A 26,049-nucleotide genomic window follows, 5' to 3' on the forward strand; every position below is an offset into this window, starting at 1 on the left:
TTGATTGATGAATACGTATGAGTGATTCTGCTTTAGGTGTAGCTTACTAATAACATAAAGTAAGTGTGGGTCAGCAAACCATGTGCCACTGTAAACAACCATCATAAAAAGTAATCTGACAATTCTTTTCTACATACAAGTGATTCTTCACATTACAGTCTGAACAAAGTTCAAATACTCAGCCTACCTACAACAGAAAAGTCAAGTGATTAGAAAACTGGACACTGAGTTATGCTTGCTATATAGTTCAGTCAATTTCATACAGCAAGCCTCCGGTCTCATGAATTCTTTCTGTCTGGGTACATTTGTTTTCTTGCAAGATGAGTGAGATTTTTTTTTTTTAAAGAAAGGAAATGTAAGACCTTAAAAGGGAAAGAAAAAATAGCAGAGAAAACAAAAGACAATGAATCCGATGACCCAGTTGATAGAATAAATGTAGATTATCACCATGTCCATGTCAAACCGCCATCCTCGGCTATCATCCTCAAAGTCCATATAATCCATCCTGTGTGCAGCATGAGGGAAATGCCTTCGTGTAAAGGAATCTGTGCTCCTCTGAAAGCCTGCAGAAACAATTTCACAGCATAGTCAGCAATGTTTAAAAGACAGCAATTTTGTTCATATCCTTTCTTAATCTCATTGTTTTAGCTGCATGGAGGAAAGGAAGAGAAGATGAAAGCAGTATGCTAATACATGCAGTATGATGGTGTGCAAGTAGTCAGCGACACAATATGAGCGCCACATGCCTGTATGAAAGCCATTACACAGCTTATGTACTGACATGTATGAGGATTACAAACTGTGCCACAGTGCGGTTATCTGAGAAGCACAAAGTCCTTGTCCCCCCGATTGAAATTGTGCTGAGTACATCCTGTGCACGTGCAAAGTCTCAGAAAGCACAAGCAAACAAAGCATTGATTCAGTGAAGCTTTTTGCCTGTGTGGGTAGATGGGGGCAGGGTGCTGTCAAGCCAGAAGAGAGAGGAGAGAAAACACCGAACCACCACCCAGACCCCATTCTCTTCTTAACAGAGCTCAGATTCTTCTCTGCTTTATCTCATGCAGGACTGAATTAATTCTGTGTCACTCTCAGGTCACCTCTTTCCTAGGCTTGGAGAGTGTGACTACATATAGCTGAGTGAGGGGTCCCTGAAGGAGTCCCATTCTCAATTATCCTGGTTTAAGATCACCTACCCCATCATAAAGACTCTTTCCAATAACCAGGTCATGTATTGTTCATGCTACTGTTCATTAAATTGGTGTGGTGGTGGAAAGCACAGTCAGGTCACAGCTGACTTATGGCAACCCTGTGGGGTTTTCAAGGAAAGAGACATTCAGTGGTGGTTTGCCGTCGCTTGCCTCCGTGTCATGACCCTGCTACAAGTACAGTAAATTATGGGATGATAACTCCCTGTCTTTACCTCCCTTTTGGTTAAAAATTCGGCTTTTCCTGTAATACATGGTAAAAAGAAGAGTACCAGGGCAAAACGTTTTGCACTGCAGATCTAGTCAACTTGAATTTGGATCACACTTTACTCTGAAGGTTGGGGATGGGATAAAGCAAACTCAGAACAAAGATAAAGCAAGGTGTAACACCTAAAATGTCAAAATAAAAAGTCCTTCTCTGCAGTTCAATTAAAATACTAGATAACGTAATACTGAAACACTATTTTCTACTTTGAGAATGAAAATTTGTTTTCAGTTATCTGCAGATGCTAAATGCTAGGTCTAAAATTTATGCAAAACAAACTAATCTCCTCCCCCCCCCGCCTCGGCTCCAGCGGCGCGGCCTGAGTGGCTTCCAGCCGCCAGCCCCTGGCAATTTCCCCCCCCGCCGATCTCCTTCCCTCCTCCTCCGGCTCCAGCAGCTGGTCTCCTCCTCCTCTCCCCCTGCCTTGGCTCCGGCAGAGAGACCTGAGCGGCTTCCAGCCGCCAGCCCACTGCAGAGTTCCCAGAGCGTTTCCTGCTCATGCGCAGGAAATGCTCTTTTTCTTTTTGGGGGATTTAAATATTCCCCCCATATTTTTTTCAACTTTTTAGATTTTTGTGCACACCTGGGGACTGCCCCAAGTGTGCAGGAAAATCTCCCTGCCCCCAGGTGCCCCCAATGTGTGGATTTAGATATCCGCACGCAGGGGGCACCTTTGCTATTAGATATATAGATATCTCAGTCCCATACTGTTGAGTGTCACAAAAAATGTTTCACAAAAAGTGTCCACCCAAAATAGAGAGAAAATTCTGCATTAGCAGTATCTCCTCAAATGCATTGAATTTACCTATGATAATTTAATTTGTTTAAGGTTTCAGCTGAAAAATAAAGCCCACAGCCCAAATTTATATCGACTCTTTAAACAGTTTCTAAAGCATTCTTTTAGTGTCTTTGAACCTTCTAAATATTGCTCCAAAATGAAACACCAGGTTTTTATTTCATCTGATTTCCATGTTAGAAATAAATGTGTAACTGCCAAAGCCCTGCCACTGTGGTGAAAACTACTTGCTCTCCACACATAAATCTTCAGTGTGCAGCATGCTCTCTAGAGGGCTCTAATCAAGTTGGCTACATGTGATTCACTTGTATTTATTTCCACTCTTATAGCAAATATAACACAATACGCCCGAGGGCTACTTTTGCATCAACAACTTTGAATCATCTTGTAATCACTAATCATAGCATAATTATGCAAACACTTAGTGACATTAGTTGTGACTAGCTAAGTCGCCTCAGTTGAGAAGATTTAGATGAATAGATGTAATGCCTGATTTTATCTCTATGTGATTTACTTTAAGCAAACCTGCATTAGATTTGCCATGGATTAGACTTTGTAATGTAATCATTCTACATTCAAGAATAGACTTTTATTACTGTAATTGTTCTTGCTGTGGAAGTCCACAGAAATATATCTCATGTTGCATTATCAAAACATTTGACCTGGTTTTGCCCACCTGAGCCCCATGGACAGCCCCCACTGCATAAATCCAATGATAAATCAAAAGCCTGAGATATATCGTACGAGCAAAAAACTGGAGGTCAAAAGTTAAGGCCTTTACAAATTCATTCATGCATCAAAAGCATGAAGCTCTTACTTTAACCTAAGACACCATATAAGCAGTAAAGATTGTTGATGTACAATCTTCCACAATGAGCTTGCTTATCCTTTAGATGCCGCATGCCTACTTTTCCCATGGACTATTCAGTCCAAGTGCAGGTTGGAGGCATCAATGATGCTGGGGTTAGTATTTAAGGTAAAGGTAAAGGTTCCCTTGCTCGAAAACCAGTTGAGTCCGACTCTAGGGTTGCAGTGCTCATCTCCGTTTCAAAGCCGAAGAGCCAGCGCTGTCCGAAGACATTTCCGTGGTCATGTGGCCGACATGACTAGACGCCGAGGTGCACGGAATGCTGTTACCTTCCCACCGAAGTGGTACCTATTTATCTACTTGCAATTTCTTGCTTTCAAACTGCTAGGTTGGCAGGAGCTGGTGCCAGAGACGGGAGCTCACTCCGTCATGCGGCAACTCGGGTCTCGAACTGCTGAACTACTGACCTTCCAAAGCCTGCAGTTCAGCGTCTTAACCACTTGAGCCACCACAGCTCCTTTAGTATTTAACAAGATTAAATTAATTCTAGTAACCAACTTCTTGCAAAGCTGGATCCTAAGCTGTGTAGCAAAATGAATGTTTAACCAAAAGTAAACCCAACAAAATAATTATTCAGGGAATATTAATATGTCAGACTTGGAAACTTGATTTATTCGAATTGAAAATTATAAAATTTGAAAGAGAAAGGGGCAGCAGTAAGGTGCCGGTGGTGGTGGGGGATGTAGTAGAGTCCATCATGCTCAACTCAATTACACAATTATTAGAGTTACCAGCTCTGGGGTTGGGAAATACCTGGAGATTTTGGGGATGGAGCCTGGGGAGGGATCTCAGCAGGGTATTAATGCCATGGAGTCCACCCTCCAAAGCAGCCATTTTCTCCAGGGGAACCGATCCTGGTCATCTGGAGATCAACTGTAATAGCAGGAGATCTCTAGGTGCCACCTGGAGATTGGCAGCCCTAACAATTAGGAATAGGGTTGCCAAATCGTTCTTACCTCGCGGCGGGGGGCTCCCGTTCGGCGTCCTGAGCGCGTGCTGCATGCACGTCAGCCAGATGTGACGTGATGACGCCGGGCACGCTGGGGGCGGGGCCACAGCCAATTGAGGGGAAAACTCTATGTTTTCCCTTCAAATGGCTGTGGCCCCGCCCCCAGCGTGCCCAGTGTCATCACGTCACATCCGGCTGACCTGCACGCCGGGGTGGGGTTTCCCCCGGGGCCTGATTCTGCGGTGGCGGAAATCGGGCCTCCAAAACGGGGGGGAATCCGCCCCCCGGGGGGATTTGGCAGCCCTAATTAGGAATATATAATCTAAAACAGATCTCCAGTTTTGTTAGTATAATGACTACCATATATCCTCTGCTTTTGACCTTTTGAGGAACGCATGTATCTTTTGGTGTTAGAAAGACATACGATCACTTACTTTTAAAAATATTTTTCAAAGTGGAGGTTGCCATGTTTTTCATTCATGAAAGCTAAGGTGCAACCTGACACCAGCTTCACTTTATCTAATTAAGTCTAGCAGCATATCCGGCACAAGATGCAGCCAAGGGGTCATAACATCATGACTCAAAATGTCTTTTTCCCCCTCTCCTTCCTTTTGTTTTTACATCCAGCCTGATGAAAAGCTCTGAAAGACTTGGAAGTTTTCACACGCCTACATGATATTTGGGTTGGCCATAATAAAAGATATTACATGGCTTCCGTTTTTATTTTATTTTATTGGACTAACATGGCTACGTGGAACAATTACAAGTATGACAGGACCAGAAATGATTTTAAACGGAATTAATTTGGGTCATTCCTCCAACTTTAATTGAACTTAAGTGGATGGATACTCTGACAAGAAGAGAGAGGCCTGTGGATCACAATCTGTGACAAGCATTTTGTTCCATGTGTAGGGTTGCCAGCTCCAGGCTGGGAAACTCCTAGAGATTTGGGGGTGGAGCCTGGGGAGGGCAGAGACCTCAGTGGGGTACAACATCACAGAGTCCACCCTCCAAAGCATCCATTTTCTCCAGGGGAACTGATGTCTGTAGTCTGGAGATGAGCTGTAATACCAGGGCATCCCCAAGTCCCACCTGGAGCTGGCATCCCTATCTACCATGAGTAAGCACTCGGTTCCTTAGCTTACAGATGTGTTTTTGCTTGAGCAACATATATATTAGCAAGTTTTTATTTATTGCTTTGTTTCAGCCTTTGGAGATATGGCAGTGTATGTCTATATCTATATATCTATTTGTATCTATATACATACACGCATATACACACCTACACAAATTCCCATCAAACAAAATTAAACAAATATAAGGGGGAAAAATCTAAGGTCCCGGTCACACAGGACGGAAAATGCGGGGGGGGGGGGGAGCATGGCTCTTTGCCCCAGAGCAAAATAATGCGCGGCCGCACGATCACACGTCCTGTCGAAGTCCCGTGGTTAGGGGGTGAGGTGCTGATCACACGGCTATCCTACAGCGCGGCAAAGAAGCGGCGCAGCGCAATCACACCAGCAATCGCTCTTTGTGCGCATGCGCCGTTGGGTGCTTTTGCGCATCCTGCGGAGACTTGGGGGGGAAAACCACCAACCCTTGTTTGCGACGGAACATTGGTGGGCGCCGGATGCCACGAAATTCCACCGGAAAAGCGATTAGACGCCCGCCCTTGCCCTGCGGTTTCCGGAAACCAGTACCTCGTAAGTACTAGTTTTTTTACTCCGCATCTTCAGCAGAAAGCCACGGGTTAGCCACGGGAGCACTATGCTTCCCAGATGTTGCGGTGTGATCGCGCCCAGAAAATCCGCCTATCATCCGTATCTTTAGCGCGGCAATTGCTCCGTGTGAACGGGGCCTAAATATGGCATTGCTCCTTATCTGGTATAAGCAGGATAGGCCTCACATTGATCATTTGTCTTCTTCACTTGCCCAAAGGAAGCTTCTGATAAAACTACAAAGCCCTACAATTTCACCAGTACTGATAGAGGCCAACACTTTTTGCTTCTTTTCAGGAAAAGGAAAAACACAGGATGAAAGAGAGTATTACAAGCTATTATTATCACACTTGTAAGGGATATTTTCTAGTGTAAGCTTAATAGGTGCCAAATGATTGCTGGACATTAGCTTTCACAACAGAAAGTTTTGACTCCTCTTTCCTTGGTCTGATGAGAGTTCATTAAAAAAATCTCTATAAAAAACAGAAAAATCCTGTTTTTCTTAAATGGCTTTTAAGAGGTCCTTATCACTTGAAGATAGAGAGAAGCCGCTCATCATGTTTCCTCAACTATTCCTTCCTAAAGAGGTCCCCCAAGGTCTCTACAAATCACACCATTTTCACAGACTTTCATGATGAGTGCCTCTGTTGATGTTTCAGGAAAACTGAAAATGTGTTCTATTTATATGAGTTCTGGTTTTCGGTGTCCATGAGAAACAAGCATCAAGAATGGTAGTGTATACTACCAAGGATTCATTCTGTTCGAGACTCATAAAATAGGTGACATTTTAATCTTTTACTGGACTAACTGGTAACATGTTTCCAGAGATTTTTGCATGAGGGTATAAGAAAAACTATGTTTCTAGGTTAAGGCTAATAGCTTAGATATATTGAACAGAAGAAGAAGAAGATGAAGAAGTGGAAGAAGAGGAGGAGGAGGAGGAGATTGGATTTATACCCTGTCCTTCACTTGTGAGTCTCGGGGTGACTTAGAAACTCCTTTCCCTTCCCCTGCCCACAACAGACACCCTGTGAGGTAGGTGGGCCTAAGAGAGCTCTTTTGAGAAGGTGCAATTAGACCTTGTTAACAATCAGAGACAGTCAGGCTTTGCTCTGAGACATGAACTATCTATGATTCAATAAACAATCTGCTCTCATCTCCCTTGAACTGCTTTCATTTCCTTCCACTAATTTTTCTAGAATTTAGGAAAGGAGCCCCCTTTACTAATGGATAACTCTCCATTAGACAGCATTGCCTGAAATGACTCAAAATAGTAACTGTTTTGTTACAAATGGAAGAATAGGAAATTGTAAAGTAATGGGTGCACACCTTAATGTGGTGATGATGTTTGTGTGAGTCAGCGAAGCCAACTGCAACACCAAACTCCTAGCAGAGTCACTCAAGGCATAATGGTCACAAGCTGAGACACCAGATTAAGATACACCACCCCCTTCTCAGTTCAACAGCCACATCAGCGGAAGAAGAGAGCCAGTTTGCTGTAGTGGTTAAGAGCAGCGGACTCTAATCTGCAGAACTTGGTTTGATTCTTCACTCCTCCACATGAAGCCAGCTGATCTTGGACCACATGATCTTGGATCAGTCACAGTTCTTTCAGAGCTCTCTCAGCCCCTAAAAACAAGTCTAGCTCACCACCAGCATATTGCTAAGAGCTAGAATTTGTGGCTGCCAGAGAATCTTTGGATCTCCTGGCTATTCTACACACAATGCCATATGACAATTAATTATCAGCAGAAGAGAACAGACAGTTCCAGTGGTGATGGGGTAGAGGAATCCTTGAAGGGTAGCTACTAGGCAGCAGCAGCAGTGGAAGGTGGCACAGGCTTTAGATCTTTCATAGACAATGGCAGTGCACTTCAGCTAACCCCAGTTAGTACTGCAAAGAAGAAGGCAATGGTAAACCACTTCTGACCAACTTTTTCTTTGAAACCCTATAATGAGACAATCCCAAATGGAAAAAGATATAGTGCTGGAAGATGGAACCCTCAGGTCAGATGGCATTCAATTAGCTACTGGGGAAGAGCTGAGGACAACTGTGACTACTGCTATTCTTAATGGCACAACTGGACTGAAGTCAAAAGGACATTCAGTTAAAGGCGAAAGATTTATGCGATCTGAAGAGAAACCAGAGTATACAAACTAGATTTCAATATAGGAACCAGAATGTAAGAAGCAAGAACAAACAACATGACAAGTAAGAAAATTAAGTTACTATCTTTAAACATAAATGGGCTAAATGGACCACAAAAAAGAAATAGAATCTTCCATCAACTTAAAAAATCAAAAGCCGATTTAATTTGTCTTCAAGAAACCCATATAAAAGATCAAGATATCAAATATCTAAAATGTAAAAAATTGGGTGCAGAATTTATAGCATCGGATAGTGTAAAAAAGCGAGGGGTAGTAATTTACGCAAAAGATTTCCTACATCCTAAATTGCTCTACAGTTCGGCCGATGGAAGAATTATAGCAATAACACTGTTGAAAAACGGCAAAGAACTACTCATTATTAACATTTATGCACCCAACCAAAATCAAGAGAGTTTCTACTTAGAACTAAAGAAAGTGTTGGAAATGAAACAAGTGAATAATATTTGCATATTAGGAGATTTTAATGCAGTCTTAGACCCAAAAATGGACCGAAAAAAGGGGGGGAAAACAAGAAAGATAGGAACGCTATTACCAAATTCGTTCTTAAAATTAGCTGAGGAATACAATTTAATAGACGCATGGAGAACAAAAAACATTGATAAAAAAGATTATACTTTCTACTCAGCTAGACACAAATCATGGTCGAGAATTGACATGATTTGGATCTCCATGGAAATGATAAAAGACTTAATTGAGGCTGAAATTTTGATAAATACCTATGCGGACCATAACCCAGTTCAAATAGTAATGTATCCCAAGAGACAAAATAAGAGGTGGCGCATAAATTTAAATTTGTTAAGAGACAAGAAATTTATAACAGATACAAATACAGAAATAAAAGAATTTTTCAGAATTAATACCTCAAGAGATACAGCAATACATACCATATGGGACGCATTTAAAGCCTTTCTAAGGGGATGGTTCATAAATCAAGACGCATGGAGAAGGAAACAAAGAGGGGAAAAAATGAAGAAGATCGAGACAAAAATAAAACTGGAGGAGGATAACTTAAAAAACCTAACAGAAATAGAAAAAACTAGAACAAAATTGAAACTATTACAACACAAATTGAACCTCATACTATCTCAAGAAATAGCTAAAAAATTAGAATATACAAAGCAAAATTTCTTTGAAAATGCAAATAAACCGACAAGATGGCTAGCCTTCAAATTAAGAAAAGAAAGAGCGAAAAGAACTATCTTGGCCTTAATAGACGAGAAGAATGACTTGAAATATAGGACAGAAGATCTAAAAGACATAGTTACACGATTCTATACCAAACTATACCACCAAGAGAAACAGAACCAACAAGAGATAATAGATTTCCTTTCACAACATAATACAAAGAAATTCAATGAAGATCAGAGAAGAATCCTGAATGACGTACTGGCACCTTATGAAATAATAGAGGCAATTAAAAAACAAAAAATAAATAAAGCGGCCGGCCCGGATGGAATCCCGGTAGAAGTATACAAAAAGTTTGAGGAACACCTTCTTACACCATTTAAAGAAGTAATTTTTGGATGCGGAGAAAGCATTCGATAATGTTTCTTGGGACTTTCTAAAACTAAAACTGATGGCTTGGGAATGTGGGAAGGACTTTATAGTAAACAACATGCAAATATAGTGGTAAACTCGGAACTAACAAATAAAATAGAGATTCAAAAAGGCACTAGACAGGGTTGCCCACTGTCGCCGTTACTCTTCATATTTATATTAGAGTCCTTAAATGACAATATAAGACAAAATCAACTAATAAAAGGCTTGAAAATCAGAGATGAAGAATATAAGCTCCAAGCTTTTGCTGACGATCTAGTTTTCATTATAGAAAACCCGTCAACTACTGCTGCAAATCTGCTGAAGGAAATAGAAGCATACGGAGGGGTGGCAGGTCTTAAAATAAACTATAAAAAAACGAAAATGCTGACTAAAAATTGTCCACAAAAGGTGGAATTAGAATTACAAGAGCTGACGAAACTGCAAATAGTAAAAAAGGTGAAATATTTAGGTATTATGCTAACAAACAGAAACAGTATGTTGATAGAGAACAATTATATTAAATTAAGGGAGGAAGTTAAAAAGGATCTCGATAAATGGAAAGACTTACAGCTGTCCATGATGGGAAGAATTGCAACGATTAAGATGAATATCCTTCCCCGCTTCCTATTTTTGGCACAAAATATACCAGTATTAAAAGCGAAACAATATTTTTTAGACCTAGACAAAATAACAAGATCCTTTATCTGGCATCCTAAAAGAGCACGAATTAAACTAAAGATATTACAAGATAAAAAAGAGAGGGGTGGCACGGGCCTTCCAAATTGGCAACTGTACTTTCAAGCCGCAGCCAGGGTATGGGTCAAGGACTGGGTCCATTTGACCAACTGGAGAACACTCTATTTGGAAGGCCACGACCTATATATGGGGTGGCATGCGTACCTGTGGTACGGAAAAGATAAAATACACTCAAACTTTCACAACCATATTATTAGAGCGGCGCTAATTAAAATATGGGATGAAATGAAACATAGATATTACTCAAAGACCCCAAGATGGATCTCCCCCCTCGAAGCATTTATATATAACAAATTAATGACAAAGGAAAAGGCAATATCCTACGATGTCTTATTAGATGAAAACAATAAATTAAGACCTTTTGAAAGATTAGAGGGACAAAATATTTATCTAACATGGTGGGAAAAAGCACAATTGCAAGATAGATATAATAAAGATAAAACCAATGAATTTACAATCGGAAAAACGGATTTGGACAAGATATGGCTATCCTCCAACGACAAACTTATACAAAAACTTTATAACCTCCTCCTAGATGAATTTCAGCTAGACGAGAATATAAAAGAACCCATGATCCTTTGGATGAGAGATTTGGGAAAGACCATACAAATGGAGGAATGGGAAAAGGTTTGGAAATCTATGAAGCTAATGAGGGCGGTAGCATTTAAGGAAAATATATTTAAAATGTTCCATAGATGGTATTGGACGCCAGAAAAATTAGCAAAAGCATATAAAACAGCAAACAAAAATTGTTGGAGATGTAAAAATAATGTAGGAACTTTTATTCACATGTGGTGGAACTGTGAAAAAATATTTAACTTTTGGAAATGTGTAAAAAGTTTAATTAGTGAAATGCTGCACATAGATTTAAAGTTATGTCCGGAGACTTATTTGTTAAATGTAATCCCAAACGAACATAAAAAGGAAAATGTTTATGTATTAACATATATGCTCACAGCAGCTAGGATCTTGATTGCCAAGAACTGGAAACAAGAAAAGATTCCAAAAAGAAAGGAACTAATAGAGAAAATTATAGAGATAGCGGAAATGGACAAATTAACTGTAATTCTACAAAAGAAAGATGACATGGTGTTTAAAGAACGGTGGGCAGATTTTTACAAATGGTTAAAAGATAAGCCTTTGGAGTAGACTCGAGATGATATATGTAATACAAATGTAAAAGATGTATATCGTTTTATTTTGAACTAAAAAACTTAAATAAACTGTTAAAAAAAAAAAAAAAAAGGACATTCAGTTGTTGACGCGAATGGATGCAAAGGGAAAGTCCAAACCTGTTTGATGCATATAATAGGAACATGGAATGTGAGAAGTATGAATAAAGGTAAGCTTTAAATCATAGAATGAGAAATAGAACGTTTAAACATTGCAATCCTGGGAGTGAGTGAACTAAATTGAACTGGATTAGGCCATCTTCAATCAGTTAATTACAAAGTGTGTTACTTGGGGACCAACAAACACAAAAGAATGGACCTGCTATAATATTGAGGCAAGACGTAACACAGGCAGTCAGGGGCTATAATGCAAAGTCTGACTGAATAATATCAGTTATAACGGAAAGCCTGCCAATATAACCATCATTCAAGTTTATGCTCCAACTACATATGCTGATGAGGAAGAAACTGAAAGCTTGTCCAGGAAAAAAATTATCACACACCTAAACAAGATGTGCTAATAATCATAGGTGACTGGAACACAGAAGTAGGAAGTAGGTCAGGTGAAATCAGGGGTAAAATTTCCAAGGTAACTCAATATAGAGAACTCTGAGGTAAAATCAGTACATGAACAGACTTTAGTTCTTAAGTTTCAGGCTAATGAGAGTTTCTTAAGCTATTCAGAGTTAGTTAAAACCTTTATGCTGAGGCTTTTGTTCCAGTGTTTTCTGAACAGCACACTTTCTTTGAGTAGTCTTTGACTCTTTTGGTTTCCAGAAGGCTGGTACACTCTTTCCAGTACCCGAACCCCTTCCCTTGAAACACCGGTACTCGTCTTGAGTTTTTTAATTGACTCTTAAGGTCTCTAAAGACCGTTTCTAACCACACCAGACCAGTGATCTCTGCACTCTTCTGAGCTAACTCCCTGTTTGACTGGGTAGGGACACTCTCACTAGAAGATCTACCCCCTTTCTTTGGTCTGAATGGGAGTCTCCGTCTAACTACCCACTCGTCCTTGCCAGCTTTCCCCAGTTCTGTCTGTGTTAAACAGCTCTCAGTCAGGGCTGAATTCCAAATGAAATCTCCTCCTCAGCATTCAGCTCTAAAGTCTCTCTCTGCACAGCTGATGCTAACCAATCAGATCTCTTGGAACAGACTGTCACTCAAAGCTCTCTGGCTCTGTGAAGAATTAATCCTTCATAGACCTTTACCTGTTTGTACAGCGCTTCTAAGCTTTTAAAAAGTGCAGTCCATCACACATGTATGCTTCTGAAGAAGTGTGCATGCACACAAAAGCTTATAACAGAATTAAACTTTGTTGGTCTTAAAGGAGCCACTGGACTCAAACTTTGTTCTAATTTAAAAATTAGAGGTAGGAAAAGAGATTTTGAAACTCTTATGTGTGGTTGTGCAGAGAAAATGACCAGAGAAAAAGAGATGCCCCTGCCAGTGGCTGGGGAACCTGGCAACCCTAGACAAACAGCTTTTTCAGAGACAGAAAAGCCACAGTGTCCCTATAATCCCTCCATACTCTGAGTGAATCTGCATGTTCCTTTCAGTTGCTCTGTGAGTTCAAATGTTCTTCAGTATGCTCTCCTTTGCATCATTCCCCAAAGACTTAGTTTAGGCAGTGTAGTCACTAGGAACAATGGCCTCCACCCAGGAACTCCACCGATATGTAGTAAGAAACTGACGAACGTACTTTCTCTGATATATAATTACTCTCTGCAGTCAGGTTCTGCATAAAGATTTGAACATGTCTAATGTAATTCCAGTAAAGTCTGAAAGATGATCCTAGAAATCAGAGGCCCATGGATATTTATTAATGTCAGGCAAGTTACTGGTACTGGGAAAATACATACAATTAACATAAAGCCATATCACATTGTGGAGCTGCGGTGGCTCAAGTGGTTAAGACGCTAAACTGCAGGCTGTGGAAGGTCGGTAGTTCAGCAGTTCGAGACCCGGGTGCCGCATGACAGAGTGAGCTCCCGTCTCTAGTTCCAGCTCCTGCCAACCTAGCAGTTCGAAAGCAAGAAATTGCAAGTAGATAAATAAGTACCACTTCGGTGGGAAGGTAACAGCGTTCCGTGCACCTTGGTGTTTAGTCATGCCGGCCACATGACCATGGAAACATCTTCGGCTTTGAAACGGAAATGAGCACCGCAACCCTAGAGTCGGATTCGACTGGCTTTCGAGCAAGGGAACCTTTACCTTTACCTAGATCACATTGTGACGCTATTTCCAATCTGCTCTTTAAAAGTATTAAGCATATCATGTGATGAAATTAAACAAAATAGTTTGTGGTTTTGCAGATATTGGTGACACTTCATCATTCCAAAATAGTATGAAGATAATTACAAAAATATTTATAGTGAGATTTGTTTTCCAGGCAATTCAACACCAATCAATTTGCTGTTATGCTAAATGAGAACTGAGTCTTGTATGGGCATGCATACAGACACAGATATGCAACCCAATAACTTTAAGTATGTTTAGTGCTGACGAATTTGTAAAACAATTTTTCATACTTTAATAAGTTATCGACAGCTATTTATAGCAGTCCCAAGCATCAGTGTACTGATATGACCTATGTAACACAAGGATAGCTTCTCTTCTCTGAAAGATGTGCCCCACATTTGTGGATAGTGCCAGGGCCTTCTGGTAGATTTATTTTTTGCTCTCCAACATTTTGAAGTCTGTTAGCAGAACTCAAATGGTTCCACTTAAAGTCAGTATACATAGGACTACAGTTACCCCTGGTTGAATAAAGCCCTGGGTGAACTGCAAGTCTAATAAATCACAGGTATTAGAGTGAGCAAGGGTTGCCAGCTCTGGACTGGGAAATTCCTGGAGATTTGGGGGTGGAGCTTGGAAAGTGCGGGATTTGAGGAGGTTTGAGAAGGGGAGGGACTTCAGTGGGGTGTAAAGCCATAAGATCCACCCTCCAAAGCAGCCATTTTCTTCAGGGGAACCAACAACCACCCCTCTCCCTCCCTCCACTCTTGTGGGGGGGGCTTCCCCCACCAGCCACCTGGCCCAAGACAGATTGAAGCCCCCAGAAGCAGAGGAACCCCCGCCTGGACCTGGGGCTGGCAACCCTACCCCATTTGGAGGTTGGCAACCCTACAGTTAGCCTAGACTGTTCCAAAAACAGTTTTAAATTGTTTTCCCTTTACAGTATGCAGTTGTCATATCTTCCTATCAAGGAAGTGCACATGCGCTTTTGCTCAGTGTGTACAGCTATCTTACCTACAGGTTTAAGAGAATAGAGTTCATTTCCTGTGTCTATAACATTCTTGCCCTGAAGAAAATAATGGTTTTCTGGTTGTTAAAAGCTTTTGCATAAATTAGAAGGTACCAGAAGGAAAATAATTTAATTATTATTTTATACTAGTAGTGTATTTTTCTAAATGTACAGGTAACACCTATAAACCTGTGAGATAGCATTTTGTAGCATGGAGTATTTAAAAAAACACTAATTGTTTTAATAGTCATGGATTATTTCATGCTGTGCTTTTTTTTACAGTGGATTTTTTTTTAAATGAGGAATGTTCACATTCTGTCTGAAGACAGGTATCCTATTGTCTACTCAGAATGTTCTGAAAGTCTTGAAAGGTGAAAAAAGAAACATAATGCGTCATGTTTAAAACATGGCCCACAGAAGTCTTGGGGGGGTAGTAACCTAAAAGGCTTTAGAGATGTTATAAATATTTTATCAGTCCTAAGAGACAGAATTTAGAAAGAAAAGCTAGCAAGTAGTTTACAGACACTGAAATGGAATTAGGGTGATAACACTAGAGAGGTTTTTGCTGGAAAAAAATTGAGCACAATCTTATACATGTTCTTTGCTTTTTAATAATCTCTGAGATGTTATTGTCTTGGAAACCATTTTCTGTTGTTCAGATCAACTCGTGGAACACAAACAACTTGGGTTCTGCTTTGAGTTTGTTGACTCAAATTAGAGAGTGGTAAAGGGAGAATGCAGTTGGTGCACATTATGGCTACTATCATACTAGTAAGAATATAGTCAATACAGAAATTAGATTTGAAATGGATGATTATCCACAGAAAATGGGGAAAAGAAGCTATACATTTGTTGTTGTTGTTCAGTCGCACAGTCGAGTCCGACTCTTCGCAAAGTAAGATCACGCCAGGCCCTCCTGTCTTCCACCGTCCTCTGAAGTTTGCTCAATTTCATGTAAGTTGCATCTATGACACTGTCTAACCATCTCATCCTTTGCCGCCCCCGTCTTCTTTGACCTTCAATCTTTCCCAGCATCAGGGTCTTCTCCAGAGAGTGCTCTCTTCTCATTTGGTGGCCAAAGTATTTGAGCTTCAGTTTCATTATCTGGCCTTTCAGGGAACAGTCAGGGTTGATTTCTTTTAGGATTGACTGATTTGATCTTCTTGCAATCCAAAGGACTCTCAAGAGTCTTCTCTAGCACCATAGTTCAAAAGAATCTATTCTTTAGCACTCGGCCTTCCTTATAGTCCAACTTTCGCAGCCATACATGACTACTGGGAATACCATTGCTTTGACCATGCGGACTTTTGTTGGCAGGGTGATGTCTCTACTTTTTATCATGCTGTTTAGGTTCGCTATACATATGAACTATTATAAATTTAATACTCTTAAAGGAAAAGGGGCAGGTAATAACAAAAGCCACTGAAAGTACTTTGGTGGGTAGGCTCATCATTTTTCAAGAAAAGGTTAAACAGAAATCTTGGCTGAATGCTTTAGGTATAGAATATACTGGTAGAGAGCAAGAAACTGAACAATAATCCTTAGGGTTCCTTGAACTGTACTATTACTCTTTTCAAAGTGAAATTCAGCAAAAAATGATACAACAGTGTATGTTCTGTGCTGTATTTTATGCCAATTATATGATAAAATATGATGTCAGCACAAGCACAACAGAACAATAGCATTTACTGAAATAGGAGAAAAATAATCTTTGCTTGTAGTAAATTTTGCCTTGAGCAGTATTACAAAATGTCATAGGCCAAGGAACATTTCTTACGGCATTCATTGTCAAAAGAATGACCTCAACTGACTCTGTTTTAAAGGAGCTATTTGAGGAACACTTTTGTGTCAATGGGCTTTTCAGCTTTGAATACAGAGCCCTCAAAAAAGATCCTCAATGTGAGCCAGCAGTTGACCACTGCAGAACAATTCTGAATACTCCCAAATCAACAGCAGATTTTGCTACATAGGATGTACCTCAAGCCATCGTAAGATGCTGCCTACCAGAGAGCTGGGATATTCACAGATAATGTTAGCTGAAGTCCTCATTGTGTGTCTGCCTTGCATCTCATCATTCACCATATACTGTCCCCAAGATTGAAGATCCCCTTAAGGGACCAGGAAGAGAGCTCAGGGTGAAGATACGTTAGCTACACTGCCAGGTTGCTGATGGCTGCAGGAGGAGTTTGTACAAATGGTGTCCCACTTGAACCAGCCTTCCCCCATTAAAATGTCCAGCAAGCAGGCCAGGATAAGTGTTAAGCTATGGTCCATAATAAAGATAAATGCTAAAAATATGGACTGTGTTTGCAGCTTTGCAGACGTAATGTAGATGTATACCTCTGAGAGAGGCAACTAATGTGGAAATGGATCAGGTAATGTAAATGTGGACACTCTAAGTGCTACAGGACTCAAATTTAGGTCCAGGACACATGAAGGCAGAGGTTATCCTTCTAATGGATAGCACAGAGAAATGGCAGAGGTGATCTACTTGGATGGTTTTGGAATGGATCCTCTGGAACCCTTCTAGGTCCTCTGTAGCATCAGAAAATATTGCCAGCTTTTCTGAAACTCTTCGTGTAAAAGAACACAGCTCATTGCACATCTAAATTATGAAATATTCACTGTCTATCATCTAGGGACGACGGAAGAATATTGGCAGCACAACATACTTTGAGGGCTGGAATACAGAAATCACTCTTGGCAGAAAAGCGATGTCAGATTGAAGTATTGACTCAAAGGTCACTAGTTTATTTTGCAGTGTTGAACAAAAGATGTCTGAGAGCAGGTTGCCACTAACTTAAAAGATTTTCAAAGTAATTTTAAGGGAACCAGGGAGAACCTCTATGCAGTGAATGGGATCCAACCTGGAGGTTAAATTTTACAGCCCACTTAAAAAAACAAAACACATTTTGACTCTTTGGGAAGAGAGATGGAGTAGAGTGTGTTGTAGGTAGGGAATATATACCATTTCCTCTGATGCAGCAGTTTGAATTGCAGACCTTGCAGACAGATGATGGATATGTAACTAGGGATGGATCCTCCATGCTGTTATTTTGGAGGATGTTCCCCATTGCTTTAGGTGAGTAGGCTGTAGTGAATTATAAGATGGAGAAGGTGACCCTTTGACAGTTGTTGGAGTTGGGTTAATAAAGATGGTCTTGACCAATATGGAGCTATAAGAATGCAGGACACTTTGTATGGCCCAATAATTTTCTGCCATACAAAACAGAGGTGAAAACATATCCCCAATGAAAAAAGAAAGCATCTCCTTTGAGGTCCTTTCCAACACCTCCCCTACTGAAGTACTTGAAACATTTCTTCTTGTCACAAGTGAGCAATCAGTCAGTCTGTGATATTTGCTGAACAAAAAGTGGAGTGAGATAGAGAGAATGAAGAAGCCATTGACATGCCACTGTTCTTCCTCTACTGAATGTAACTCTCTTGAGGTTGTATATAGCTGGGAGGTGTATAGTTATGAATAGGATGTTGAAGTGAATGCACCAGTACCAAATGTCCAGGATGATGGTGTGTAGAGTCATAGATATTGAGTCCTCCTTTATTCAAACTTTTGTTGCCACATTATCTGTGATAATTTGACCACTGGTATCAAGTGGATCTCTGGAGAGGCAGCAGATGCATTTTCTAATCAAGGAAGTAAATAGAGTAGAGAAGTAATTTCCTACTGCAAGGAGTTCAAGGGAACTGATTTGTATGCTCGCTTCTGCAAGAGTCAATGAGCTGTTGGTCCACACAGGGGGCTCCCCAACCAATAAGGATGAATTTACAGTGACTAGTACCTGGAACTGTATGCCGGGCTACAGGGTGAAAAGTTGCAATCACCAGTGAAGAGACAGAAGACAGGATAATGTCAAAAACCCTGGTTAGATTGGCCTGCTGATTTCATTCTGGTTTGTTACTTCTATCTCATGAGGAAGGAGGATTCCTCCATGACAGTATGATGTTAAAGGGGAGATCTTCATCAATGTACTTATGTTAGGCATGCCAATTTAAAGCTATAGAAGTGATCTCAGTGTTAGGAGCACAGTTGACCCAATTACTGCCAAGATGGTATTGATGTGAGTCGCCTTAATCTTGCCATGTACAGGAGGGCCCATCATAGCATCTAAATAGGTGATGTCTGTTAGAGTAACAATATCGGTCTCTCTCTAAGGTCATCTGACAGATAATATGGGAGCTGATCTTTTCACTGTTGAAGAGGTGAGGTGAATTCTACTTGAACTTTACTAAACCTTCACAAGGGATGAAGCAATGGTTTCTGGGAATAAAGCAACACAGAATACCGTGCTACCTTGAAAGGAGTTATTAGAAATGCTCCAGGGCCAATGCATCTTCTACCAGCAATATGTTCAATATTGGAATCAAAGTGGGCAGCAGTTTTATTACTGTGCTAGATGCTATAGTTGACATCAGAAGGGGCAGTACAGGAATCTCCAAGACTCTGGGTGATTTTGGTAAGCTTATTTCTGCTGTCCAGTTGAGCTCTTGCTGCTATTGAGTCACTTGGGTCCTTCAGCACAGTCAAGATGGAGCTTGTTTGTCAGCTGACTGTCCTTCGGTTCCAAGTGCCACAGCCTGAGTTGTAGGCAAATAAGCTGTTTGTAGTGTCCTGGCTCTGGGAACAAAGGACAATGGGGGCAGAGCTGGCTCAGCACAGGGCACCTGAGTCACTAGGTTCAGTTGAGGCTTTTATTTTTTTTGTGGTGATAAAAGATTGCTGCCAAAGCATGCCGTAAATCTGGAGATGCGGTTCCTCCGAGATTGCCTTGTGAATTTGGCACAATGACTTTCTCTCATACATAACAGGCACATATTGTGGGTGTCAAGGACAGGTAGCTTACTTGCACAACCACTGATAATTTAAAACTACTGCTTTTCTATAAGCCTACCAAGGGTAGAAAAGGGGTGAGGAGGGGATATTAACTACATAATTTTATGTTATGATAGGAAAAGGACTGATGGAAAGATATTTGTCCTTTCAAAATTAACACGGCTGTTTATTATCACAGATATTTTTGGTAAGCTCATTCAAGTATCTGTTTATTTATAAGCTGTCTTCTTCCAAATACAGGACCCACGGCCACAGAACCTAAACCTTTGAAGAAACACAAGAAATCAGAGACTCAGGAACAGCAGATGGAGGGGCGAGGAGAAGAGGGTCTCAATGAGATGTATGGGCTGCCAGGTGCAACTGGAAAACCTAATTTATGTTTAATATAAGTGATGCCGTGGAAGACCATGCAGCTGACACACCACAGTCCATTTCTTCCCTGGTCTCCCTCCACTTGCTAGAGTAAGTGGGACATTGTTCTATAATAGATGAGGGAGAGGAGGATGGACAGACTAGAGAAAGAATTAGCAGGAGCCACAACATCTGCAGAATATTCTCCTGAATTAATATTAAATATGTCAAGTTCTCTGGATTGCAAGCCTTGTGGGTGAACGGTTGCAGAAAGAGCATCAAAGGAAGATTTGCAACAACTGAGGCCAGAAATGGAAGAAACTATGGGTTAAAACTGTAAGTTCCAGTGTTTCCAGTCTTCATGTTCCTTTATCCATTGAACTTAGGCTCCGAACACACACAAATACTCACGGATGCCGGGCGGATTTAACAGGCGCAATCACACAAGCACATCTGGCAAGCGTCACACACCCGTTGGCAAGCCGTCGCATCCCACCAAAGATCCGGAGTTAAAAGCTACCGCAGAAACTCTACTATTTTACGCTTGCGACGGACCACAGACGGACGTCCTCCATCTGATCGCTCCAGCGCCGCATGTGCGCCGACAAACTGCTACCCCCGATTCCCTGCCATCGCATCTGATTGCGTTCGGCCGGGTCACAAGTGTGGTGCAGCGGAAAGCCACGCCTCCCCCCCACGTTCTCTGGCCAGTGTGAACGGGACCTCACATTGGGAAGACCAAGCCTTCATTAAAGTATGTCTTCCTTTTCTGTAACCCATCATCAGGTGGGATAACAGAATTACTTTAGAAAACACACAAATAAGAAAATGTGCCCTTATTATCAGGCAAGTACAAATGTGAAAATACTGCACTCTAAGTTCTCTGAAGTGAGGGTTGTTAGTCCCAATGTCACAGCGGTGGTTCCTTTGCTTTTGGGGTTTTTGATCCACCCCATCCCCAAACAGGGTTGTCATTGCATGACGCCCCCGATGTGATGTCACTCTGGGTTACGTCATTGTGCTGGGGAAGTTGCATGGCGACCCTCTGGTTTTTGGGCAAACTCTTCTATTGTTTTGAAGGTAAAACCCCCATAGAGGTTTGCCCAAAAATTAGAGTGTCATGTGCAATGTCGCTGACATGATGATGTCACTTCTGGGTGACATCATCGCATCAGGGATGTCACATGCAACATCCTGCCCACCCCCTGAATGCCCCCCAAATCCCCTGCTGCGATGGTGAGGGGACATGGCAATCCTATCTGAAACACAAGGGCAAACAAATCAGCTGTGCTTTTCTTACCTTCAATAACTCTCAATGCTTTTTTGCAGCTGGGCAGAGGCCAGTTTGCTAAACTTGATTCTTGAAAAATTTCCTTTAATTTCATATATTCCATAGGAAACCGAGCTTTTGTGGCATTGTTCAGTTCTGTGATGCAAGGGAAGAAAAAGATTGTAATTATTAAAGATATTCAGATTTCTTCAAACTCACAAAGACTTGAAGAGAAAGATTTCTTAGGAAACATGTTAGTACACGAAATTAAGATTGTGAATAAATTAATTGTACTTTGGAAGTTTGGTGTGACAGACGGGAGGCTGTCCTGCCACTGAAGGGGAAAAGAGCTACTTATCTGTTTCATCACTGAGCCTATGGGAGTGCTGCCCCAGCATCCAATCACCTTTCAGAAGGGGGATGGAATGTTGGAGGGAAGGACAGAGGCAGTTTAGTTCAGTTCTGCCTCAAGTAGAGTGCAAGTGATAGTCTAGGGTCTGATGGTTTGAAGGGTAGCTCTGACTGGTAATGTGGCAGAGTGGTTTAGCTCTAAGTCTGGTAGAGGATAGAATACCCAGTTGTTAGGCCTGTCTCTGGTAATGAGCTCATTCTGTTTATTCTGACTCTTGGGAAAGGGCAGGGTGGTATAGATGGAATGCTGTGAGTGTGAAAGGATCCAAACTAGTAGCTAGTCAGTTAAAGCCAGTTCATAACTTGAAAGCATTAAAGAGAATTAAAGCCACACTCTGAAGATATAACTATCTTAAATTTATGTCTTTCAGCCAGGTTTATTCTTTGCCTATCTGGAGACTTGCACTGCTTCTCTGTTCTGTAAACAAATCTTTGTTATTTACATACACCTCCTGCCACAGTGATCTCCCGTGTTCATCTTGCTCACCACAAAATTCACATCATGGCAGCAAACCCCAAGCCTTTACACTTGCTACCAAAAAATACCTTGTAGCTAAGGGTAAAGTTTACAGTTCTAGACAAACCTTAGTCACCAAAAATGTAATGGGCTGTATGGATACTTCTGGTTCCAAGATAGGGCCTGTCACATTTGGACTGTACAAAACCTTCACCTTTAGTTTTACAAAGTTTTAATCTCTTTTTAGCAGAGTACAGGCAGGAGAGGAAAGTCAAGCCTCACCCTGCCAGGATTTAGAGATGCTAATTGCTCCCTGGATGGAGACAATGAAATGGTCTGCTCATCCCTCCAGCTAGAAGATGACACCTAGTGGGAGGCAAAGATTTGGAGGACTGAAAATGTTAGAACATCCCTTCCTGGAGACTTCAGGAAAGTCTTCATTGACCCCCACAAGGGGTGGGCAGACAGAAATAACAAATCCCCTTGGCACACAGGGGGAGGTCTTTTTTGTTTATTCCATCTAGGCAAAAGGAGGTCTCATACCTGGGTGCCTGCTAGCAGCAGCTGCCATTGCCATGTGGGGGACTGCAAGCCTGAACAAAGACTCCAAGGTAATGGGAAAATTTTAAAACCACTGTAACATCTAAGTAACAGAGTCTGCCTTAGAATAAAATCAGCTGGGGCATGTACAGAGTAAGGGACAAAGGAATTGTGTATTTACACTTTTCTTTTGGATCCCTTGCTCAATCTGTTGTAAGCCTTTTCTTTTAAATACATGTTTTATAATTTTTAGTTGTTCTCTGTACCACACAGAGCTCCATCAACCAAATATGCTGTTTTAAATGGGAGGGGGGGGATCAATTGGCAAGCTGCTAATCTCCCAGGGGTGTGCAAGTGAAGTATGCTGTCCCTGTCATGACCAGATGCATGGTAGCAGGAGACACAAGAATGAGGTGAGGCCTTAAAATGGCACCACAGGGAAGGGAAGTTGGGAGACCTGGCCCCTATAAAGGCCAGGTGGAGACAGTGAATGAACTGAAAGAGGGAGAGAAAAGCCCCTTCAAGGGCTGGGTAAGCTGGGTGGTTGGCACATGGCTGGTGGATACATGGATGACCGCTGGTGTCCAAACACCTCAGAAGGCAAGACAGAGCAGGGACTGCAAATCAGTGGGGCTGGTCTGCCACAAATACCAATGACAAAGTATCCAGCCCATGTAATCATATAACTATGTTTTTTATTTGTGTTTTTTGAACACTTTTCTATGTTGCATGGGAACTCACACTTGAAATGTAAGAATCTCAAACTCATTTTGAGATACACAACTGAAGTCTACAATTTAAAGATTTCTGTTGCAATTCTGTGCAAGCTTGCCTGAGAGTAAGTCTCACGGAATTTACAGTAAGCATGCATAAGATGAACTACATAATACCCTTTGCTTGCATGCAACTCTTTGGCGATGCCTCAGATATCCATTTGCCCTGTTGCCCAAGATAGGAATTCAGTGCATTTTATTTATTTATGGCTTTATGTTAACTGGAGGTACAGAACAATGTTTTGACAGCAGTAGGACTTAAACAGTTGTATAATGGACTGAAACCCAGGAGAGAAAGCCTATGGAAAATTACAAATAAGCAGATATATCTCCATTATAGTCTGTGCAATTGAAGGTATGCAGTGAAGGAGCCCTCTCCACAAACATTATATGGTTGCACCCCATGGCTGTTTTCAGTTTATTACCTTCTGGAGTTTGCTGCTCTTCTACAGTCTTCAAATAGCTTACAATACATGGCCAAATCTTTTCTTTCTCTGTGAAAACAGGCTTTAGAGGTACTGGAAAGGCTAGGTTTTCTCCACAAACAATGGTGTGCTGATGTAGCTCCCCCAAAATATGTAGGCTGAGGTCCAGCAGGGCAGGTCACAGGCAAGGTTGCAGAGAGTAACCAAAGTCCAGTCCAAAAGTTCAGGGTTCCAGATAACAAGTATACCAAATTCCAGTCTAGGGTCAAAGAGTTCCAGACAGTGAATCCAGTCCAAGAGCAGGGATTCTAGAAAAGCCAGGTGTCAGGTCCCATAGCAGCAAAGTATACTTGTTGCATCCACAAACTGCTGCTTCTCCCAGCTGAATTTATAGTGAAGTCTTAGAGAGCTAAACTTCCAGCCAATTCCTTGGCAGTCATCCTGAAACTACTTACTCATCTCGTCAATTGACAGCTGACGATGGGCCATGGGTCTCATACCTCATCTTCTTTCTTGCAACTCTAAGCATCTCTGGCAGCATCAGCACTGCAAGGATGTGGGTGAGCTAGTTGGGCTGGGAGTGTCTGCTGAAGACTTGTTTACTGCTTCAGAGCTACAAGGTGTATACTGTGACTCCTGATCAGCTAGTAACCTGATCGCTTTTCTCCTTGGTCAGAGCCAGCTGCAGCCAGCTGTTCAATTATCAACTAAGGGCTAGCAGGTAGCTCTTCCTCTGAGAAATCTGAGCCAGCACAGACTGACTTATGACAGATGGACTCATTATGCTGTGGTTCTTGTAACAGGGCAACAATAAGTTAAGCTGTCTGTTAAGAGATCTACTACCTTTGTTTCTGACTCACTCCTGGTTTACTATTCACCAAATCTGGCTATGAAGAAGCTGCTGTGAAGTTTGTGTCCATATTTCTCTTCTGCATCATGTTCTTTCAGGTTGAAAGCGGGGGGTGGTAGACATGTGCAATTGCAAATTTTTAGCCTCTAATAAGAAAAACAGCTGCTTCCACTGGATGTCTTTGATGTTATACAACAGCATAATTAGGGGTATATATTTTATTAAAGTACTATTAAGAATCACCAAAGAAATAGCCTTTGCTGAGATTCTGATTGTCACTGGATTAAGAAAAATAAACTACCAGGAGAACTGAAATTCCTGAATTAAATTCCCAACTGCTACAATCCTGTGCACACTTGCCTGGCTGGGAGTAAGTCCCACTGAGAACAATGGAACTCATTTCTGAGTAAATATGCATAGGTTAACTGAAAGGGACAGACAAATAAGGAAGGGCGGAGGAGTTGCATTATATGTAAAGGATATTGAGCATGCAAGTCCAGTTGATAGTTTCTGGGTAAAAATAAAAGGAATATGAAATAATAGTGATATTATGGTGGGGTCTGCTATAGACCACCAAGTCAGGCAGAGGGTTTGGATGAGACACTCCTAGAAGAGATTACAAAGTTCTCAAAGAGATGGGACACAGTGGTCATAGAAGATTTCAATTACTCAGATATCTGTTGGAAGTCCAACTTTGCTAAAAATGAAAGGTCCAATAAATTCCTGACTTGCCTTGCTGACAGCTTCATTTTCCAGAAAGTGGAGAAGGAAACAAGGGTATCTGCTATCTTGGACTTGATTCTTACCAACAGGGAAGAGCTGGTTGACAAGGTGAAAGGTAGTGGGCACCCTGGGTAGTGACCATGTAATTTTGGAATTTACAGTCTTGGGGAAGGGAAAGGCTGTACATAGACATATAGGTTGGACTTCAGGAAAGCAAATTTTGACAAACTTAAAGTTATGCTTATGCTGGTTAAAATCCCATGGTCAGAAATAATTAAGGAGAAGGGAGTTCAAGAGGGATGGGAGTTTCTTAAAAGCAAAATACTGACGGCACAATCAGAAGCAATTCCTATGAGAAGGAAAAATCGGAGGAGCCTAAAGAGGCTAAGGTGGCTCTATAAACAGCTTTCTAAAGACTTGAGAAATAAAACAGACTCATTCAGAAAGTGGAAGGAGGGCCTTATAACCAAGGATGAATATAAACAAATAACCAGTGCTTGTAGAGAGTTAGGAAAGCTAAAGCTCAGTATGAGCTTAGGCTAGCAAGATGCTAAAAACAACAAAAAAGGTTTTTTAAAAAATGTTCAAAGCAAGAAAAAGAGCAAGGACATGGTAGACCCATTGCAGGGATAGGAAAGTGAAATTGTAACAGGTGATGAAGACAAGGCAGAACGGCTCAATTCCTACTTTTCCTCAGTCTTCTCTTGTGAGGG

The 26,049-nt window shown here is 41.3% G+C and overlaps 1 protein-coding gene across 1 annotated transcript in view; it reads right to left on the reverse strand.

The window, feature by feature from the left end:
• Positions 1-363: 363 nt before the first annotated feature.
• RNF180 (ring finger protein 180) overlaps positions 364-26,049 on the reverse strand; it is an 86,573-nt gene continuing 60,887 nt past the window's right edge. Inside the window, exons 5-6 of the mRNA XM_015410261.1 lie at positions 21,188-21,313; positions 364-563 (exon numbers count right to left, since the gene is read on the reverse strand). Of these exons, the coding sequence (XP_015265747.1) occupies positions 364-563; positions 21,188-21,313 (326 nt within the window). The remainder of the gene's footprint in view (positions 564-21,187; positions 21,314-26,049) is intronic.

Source organism: Gekko japonicus, unplaced genomic scaffold (assembly GCF_001447785.1).
Source record: "Gekko japonicus isolate JY-2015 unplaced genomic scaffold, Gekko_japonicus_V1.1 scaffold179, whole genome shotgun sequence".
In the NCBI taxonomy this organism is placed as follows: domain Eukaryota; kingdom Metazoa; phylum Chordata; class Lepidosauria; order Squamata; family Gekkonidae; genus Gekko; species Gekko japonicus.